This window comes from Austrofundulus limnaeus, unplaced genomic scaffold (assembly GCF_001266775.1).
Source record: "Austrofundulus limnaeus strain Quisiro unplaced genomic scaffold, Austrofundulus_limnaeus-1.0 Scaffold20, whole genome shotgun sequence".
Lineage (NCBI taxonomy): Eukaryota > Metazoa > Chordata > Actinopteri > Cyprinodontiformes > Rivulidae > Austrofundulus > Austrofundulus limnaeus.
This window is the reverse complement of record NW_013952422.1, coordinates 1,178,511-1,185,447: the sequence shown is the minus strand read 5'-3', so window position 1 is coordinate 1,185,447 and position 6,937 is coordinate 1,178,511. Positions and strand designations below refer to the sequence as shown.

Below are 6,937 nucleotides of genomic sequence, written 5' to 3'. Positions count from 1 at the left end.
CAATAATTTATTTGTCAAACTTCTTTTTGACCCTATAATTTATTTTAATACGCCAGTTATATATTTATACATTTATTTCCAATAATGATAGGTTTGGTCCTCCATACTATGGAGCCTATAATTTATTTTAATACGCCAGTTATATATTTATACATTTATTTCCAATAATGATAGGTTTGGTCCTCCATATGAAAGAACCTTGGAAGAAACAATGACAGTGTTGGTCATCACACTGTTTTTAAATTTTTTTTAAAAATAATGTTTTGTCGTTGATATTGTTTTATGCTGTTGATGATTGTACAGCATGTGAGTTTGTTTCTACGAAAGATGCTTTATAAATACAATTTTACTTACTTACTTACTTACTATCATGTGCAGTATTATCCTGTGGATGGATTCCACCACCAAGTAATGGAAAAAAGCAGGGGACCACCTACCTACAAGGAGCAAAGGTGCAGTTTTCCTGCGACGAGGGCTACACGCGGAAAGGCTCAGCAGAGCGTTACTGCCAGAAGAACGGACAGTGGTCTGGAGAAGAAACAAGCTGCGTGATTTCCAGTATGAAAACCAAAGAAAATCAATAAATATTACAGTTTTGATTTGCATGAATCAGTGGCAACAATCGTGTTTGCATTTGATGTGTGTGTGTGTGTGTGTTGTATGATTCATCAAATCAGCTTTGAACCATGAGCGTCCATACAGTCCACATGTTCAAATAAAAGGTACTTCTTTACTTAAAATTTAAAACAATATGTGGTTTTCATCGACGTCATCATCCGGGACTTTTTTACCCTCTGCACCCCGTTCGTGGGCTACTAATTATCTTGTAGCGATAAAACCAGTATGGGAGAACCACAAAAGCAAAGGAGAAAAAATGCAAAAAGGCCACTGAGCGACGCAGACGAGCATGACCAGAATAATAAGACTTTGAATTTAAAATGTACCTTTCAGGACACCCATGGATCTACTGYATAATAAATCTAAATCAAGGTATTTAGCTTTACTGAAAGTAATGATCCTTACGAGCTGCTGAAGTCTGCAGAGCCGACACGGAGGATGTGTTGACATGACTCTGTGTGACTTTCTCTGATATTGTTAGTAACTATATCTTACATACTCCAAATGTGTACATACTCCTTTTTGTGATTATAATCTGATACTGTCATTGTCGTTTACAAGGGTAGATTGCATTTTTTTAAGAGCGTCTCTCTGCCACACGAGCAGAACGGTTTTGTAACTAACTCGAACATAAACTTGCTCCATAACTGTTAAAACAACTTATAAGAGAAACATACGACATAAACAATCTAGGCTGTATTCATTTCTGTGCTGTAGACTATCCCCTCTTCCGCATTCGCAGCCACGAACATGGCGATTTGATCACGTGATATGCAGGTCGCCACGTCATTTGAAAACCATCTATCAAGAGCCAAGGAAATCAAGATTTCCTAAAATCAGAAATGTCACTAAACTCGAAAGAAAAAACATGGCATTGTTTGTATTTATTTTCATGAGCATCTCATCTGTTTGGTAAATTTATACTTTTAGATCATCTTTGCATTTCTGAAACACACTGTCATACATGCTTCTGCACAGAAAGAAAGGAGGCTGTTAAATGCAGTTAAGTGCAGAAAACTGAAAAAAGGGAAAGAAAAAAAACAAAGCTCCACAGATCTAACCTCAGTGAATCCTGAAAAGCTTCAAATTGTTCCCAGAAATATGTAGAAAGATATTCAACCTCAGCTCAGCTTCATGAGGCCTTGAAAGTGTTGCATGGACGATGAAAAAAAAATCAGATTGACTTTTTTTTTACACAATTATAACAAATAAAATAATTCAAAAGTGTCAAATCAAATCCTAACAAAACATCAACAAGACAAACATTAGAATTTTTGTCCTGAACCATTATTAATTATTGTAAATGGATTATCATTATTTTATTGTTTTGCATCATAAATGTTGAATTAAATGTTGCTGTTTTAAAAAGTCAGCATCAGCAACCATTGGGAATCTGTTTCTGAGACTAGCAGCAGAATATTGATAAATTACAGAGAAGTTTATGTTTTAAAACAAGTTTCAAGAATGAACACAGTAATTTTTGTGTGGAGGGGTGGACACACGGTGGATGAGCTTTTCCTAAAAATCCATTTAATGTGAACACACGGCTTTGACTCCATGAGGAGCCCCCTGTTGAAATCATTTTTTTGTTCTGTTTAAGGTAATATTGCAGGGATCGTTGCTGGTTCAGTCATTGGAGCAGTGGCACTGATTGTAATTATAACAACATTAGTGCTTACCTACAGAAAACAGAAAAGGTAAAGTACAGGAGGATTATTTGATCCAGTTCCTCTGCAATCCTTCAACACATCTGGATGAAACACATTAATAATGTTGTTCAAACTCATTAGACAAATTTTTAACATTTGTTGTTTTGTGTCTGTTTTTGCTTCAGGAAATCTGCAGATTCAGAAGAAGACAGGGAAAGTGACGACTTATAACTTGATTCCTGAAAATATTGCTTTGTCTACACTGAATTTGGTTATAAGATTGAAAAATGACTCAAAAAAATCACAGATCTGATTTTTCCCAAACATTTTATTTGATACTCATTATTTAGAGAGAATTTTTTTTTCTGTGCAGCTCATGTGGATTTTCATTAACTTTTGTCAGATTGTGTTTGTTTCTGCAGAGATATTTCTGCTGACCTGATGTTTGTTCAGTTTGTTTGATTTAGTTTGATTTTTAAAATAAAAACTACTTCCTCTTCTTTCATCCTACCAATGCTGCTTCTTTTGTTATCTACATTTGGTTTATTATCAATCATAAACAATGACAAATGCTAACTGTTGTTATTCGGCAGCAGCAGCTAGTTGTAGCACCTCTGCTGCTTTGAACACTAATGGTCTCCATCTCCATCCATCTTCTTCTGCTTATCCGTCGGTTTGTAGAGGCAACAGGTCCAGGAGAGAAACCCAGACATCCCTCTCCCCGGCGACACTTTCCAGCTCATCCCGGGGGACCCCAAGGTGTTCCCAGGCCAGAGAGGATACATGATCCCTCCAGCGTGTCCTGGGTTTTCCCCGGGGCCTCCTACCAGTGAGATGTGCCCGGAACACTTCTAAAGGGAGGCATCCAGGAGGCTTCCTAATCAGATGAACCACCTCAACTGATTCCTTTTGATGTGGAGGAGCAGTGGCTCTACTCAGAGCTCCCCCCGAATGATGGAGCTCCTCACCTTATTTCTAAGGCTTAGCCCGGACACACGAAGAAAGCTCATTTTGGCCACTTGTTTCCAGGATCTCGTTCTTTCAGTCATGATCCAGGTGCCTTTTGACTCAGCTCCTTTTTTAACCTCGACCGACCGAAGCAACGTCCTCATTGCTGAGGATGAGGCTCCATCTCCTGCTCCATCCTACCATCACTCGTGAACAAGACATCCAGAAACTTAAACTCCTCCACTTGAGGCAGAGACTCTCCCCCAATCCTGAGGGGGCATTACCTTTTTCTGGTGAAGAGCCATGGCCTCAGACTTAGAGAACCTGGCTTTCATCCCAACCGCTTCACACTCGGCTGTGAACCGCCCCTGTGCACGCAAAAATAATCTTAGTCCAAAGACACCAACAGAACCACATCATCTGCGTACAGCAGAGATGAGACCTGTGGTTCCCAAACCAGACATCCTCCTCTCCATGACTGCGCCTTGAGGCACAATGCATTCTGAGACCCTGTCCATGAACACTAAAAACAGGACACTAACCGTGTAATGCTAAACTGATGTAAAGGTGTAAAAAAGAAGCATTTGCGTGGAAATGTTCGTGAATTAAACAATCCCCTTTGGTCTTGAACTGGATGAAAATTTTATCCAAACTAACATTTTATTTATTCTGCTCAACTCCATTTCAAAAGATCTGAACTGTCTCTTTAATTTATTTAAGCTGAGTAAAAGGAATCTGAATATTTTTGGAGGAACAATTTTAGTTAAATAATTATAGGAAAAAAACATGGAAAAAACAAAATGTATTTACAACTATAAAAAGCTGAATGAAAAATACAAGACAATTTTTTTCTTGTTCTCTAAAAATGCACATAATCTCTCATAGTTTTACAGTTAGTTTACGTCTTTTATATAATTAGCATAAAAAGTAAGAAAATTTGTGTTTGGTAGATTATTTATTGCAACAATGCTTCTTGGCAATAAACCTTATTGTTGGAAAGCTTGTTAATTTATATTTTAAATGGTGCCACATTTGTAAGGAACATGCATTTGTGGGATGAGCAGCCAAAACAGCTTGTTTTCCTGCTGCTATTAATACTTGATTTGAGCTTCTGGTGCAGCCAATCAGGTGCCTGGTATAACATTTATTGCCATGAAGCATTTTTACAACAAAAACATAATCTACCAAACACAAATGCACTTATTATTTGCGCTATTTGCTTCTTTGACACACAATATATGGTTATTTGACTACATTTTTTAGCACAGCTGAGAAGAGCTGAAATATTTCCTCATTATTAAATACCATTCCTCTCTGAAGGCACACAGATGCACCCCTCGGATGCTCGGTTCAATATTTGCACGACTTGTCAACACAAAGATGCAGCTGTGAGATTCCTCACTGGCCCTCGAACGCACCAACAGTTCCATCCATCACTTTCCTCTGGCTGTAAACACAACTTTATGATTGTTTTGAATTTTGCTCAACTTGCTCTCCGTGAGATTCTCCGTTTGTTTTTTCTTTTACAGAGTGAAAGCTTTTGTTTACTGTGTGACTTTAAATGGCCGTTGCTGTTCCCGCAAAATAACAACTTGTGCACACAAAGACCTCCAGTATGTGAGGAGACTACAGAGGCCAGAGCAGAAAAAACTGGCTGCTTCCAGCTTCCAGAGTCACTCACCAAAAAACAAATCCTTCCAGAGGCGGACAAGAGATGTAAATAAAAAATAGTGAGCTTTGTCCTCTGCATGTCCCGGGGCAACAGAGGAGTAACACCCCGGATCATCATAAATCATACTGCTCCTGTTGCTTACATCACACTTTCTGCTCTGCAAGTGTTAGAATGAATCAGCAGCGTATATAAAGCTTGTGATCAGACTGTCACAGTTCTCCTCCTCCTCCTCACTTCTTGTTACATGTGAGCAATAAATACAGCAGCTGGGTTCTTCAGCGTTCTGGTCCTGTCAGGGTGGAGCTACAGGCTCTCCTCTTGAAACGTCTCCCTCCTGCAGCCCGAGCTCAGTTGTTTTGAAGGCATGGACGAAGAAAACAAAATGCTGTCTCGTCCCATCTTCCGTCGAGACGTGAGCTGGGACCCCTTCCCCAACTGGACTCAGCCGAGCCGCATCTTTGCACAGGATTTTGGGCTCCCTCCTTTCCTGGAACCAAGTGATCTGGACTGGCTGGACTGGGCGAAGAAGAGGCTGGCATCTTTCTCCTGGCCTGGGTTCACTCAGTTGCCCCTTCTGCCTCCGTTCATCGGGGACCCGAAAGATTTGAGACAGCTGATGAGGGGGGTGTCAGAGGTGCAAGCAGGGCAGAACAGCTGGAGGGTCAACCTGGACGTTAATCACTTTTCACCAGAGGAAATCACAATTACAACTAAGGAGGGTTATCTGCAGATCTCAGGTAGCGACTGAAAGGTAGAAGACAGAAGCTGCGTCTTCTGCTTTTTGTGAGTTTTACATGCTTTTCTGTGGCTGTTTTTAAGGAAAACATGAAGAGAAGCAGGACGTGCATGGATCTGTTTCAAGATGCTTCACTCGTAAATACAAGTACGCTGTTTTGAGATTACGACAATATTTCAAATTGTTTCCTGTAGCAAAAATATTGTAGGTTTTAGCAGCAGATACACAAGTGGTGTGTTGGAATATTTTCTTAGGTGTCCTAAATGAAACACTCCTGCATGTTACTGACAAACCTTCTTCACTTTTTAAAGGCTGCCACAGGGGGTGGATCCGGAGCAGATCAGCTCCTCCCTGTCAGGAGGAGTCCTGTCAGTCAAGGCCCCGGTTCCTGCGACGTCCATCAGCAACCCGAGTGACGAGATCGTCGTACCGGTTCAGATCAAACAGACACAAGATGGCGAGAAGTGAGCAAAGAGGGCAGAAAACAACAGCCCAAGCTGAGGACTGACATAGAAAAGAAACATTAATCGGAGCTCCAAGTGTAAAATAAAAATGTTTAAAAAATATCACTAACACCTTTTTTTATATTTGGTTCTCATTTTGAGTGTCAAATCCTAATCCCACTAACATTTTACTGTTTTATAGCTCACCGTTGCTAATTTTTACTAAATGTAAAATTTAAATGTTATATGAATGTTATAATTGTTAAATTCTAAATCAAAATATATAAATCTTAAAGTTAAATCTTAATTGTTGTGGTTAAATGTTGAAGTTTACATTAAAGTATTTCAGAATGCAACACAGCTTTTTCCGTTGGTACTCGACTCTTGTAGACATCATCATCCTGAGACAAAAGCAAATGCTAACGCCGCTAACATGCTAAATGCTGCTGAAGATGCCACTTAAAGATTTAATTTATGCAAGAAAACAAATAATTGTATAGTTTTCATCAAAACAGTGCACTCTGTAATGATCAAGAATCATCTTCTATACTAATCTCATATAACCAAATGTATTTAAAGGATTCTGAGATGTATATTTAAAAATAAAACAATATTTTAATGAACTGTTCTTCATTTTAAATGCACGTATTTCTCTGCAGATTAAAATATTAATACTGAGCATGTATTATGGTTTTGTTGGTAACTTGCATGTTTATCAAAAGGAGATCAACTTGAAGACAATCAGTTCAAACGTGTTTAGATGTCATTTACATGCCCCAAAACTAAACAGAGAGATAGTACAATAATATCTCAAGGTTAACTTGTATTTATGAACAAAAGGCTTTGATAATTAAAAGCTGTCAAATTGCAA

General features: G+C 38.8%; 2 protein-coding genes across 2 annotated transcripts in view; both read left to right on the top strand.

The window, feature by feature from the left end:
- LOC106514463 (sushi domain-containing protein 2) overlaps positions 1-622 on the top strand; it is a 7,334-nt gene extending 6,712 nt beyond the window's left edge. The window contains exon 13 of the mRNA XM_014003746.1: positions 379-622. Coding sequence (XP_013859200.1) covers positions 379-584 — 206 coding nt within the window. The 3' untranslated portion in view covers positions 585-622. The remainder of the gene's footprint in view (positions 1-378) is intronic.
- A 4,477-nt stretch (positions 623-5,099) lies between these two features.
- LOC106514413 (heat shock protein beta-1) lies at positions 5,100-6,690 on the top strand. The gene is made up of 3 exons (XM_014003668.1): positions 5,100-5,624; positions 5,707-5,770; positions 5,935-6,690. Exons 1-3 carry the CDS (start codon positions 5,252-5,254, stop codon positions 6,089-6,091), a joined length of 594 nt encoding a protein of 197 aa, XP_013859122.1. The 5' UTR covers positions 5,100-5,251; the 3' UTR covers positions 6,092-6,690.
- The last annotated feature ends 247 nt before the right edge of the window (positions 6,691-6,937 follow it).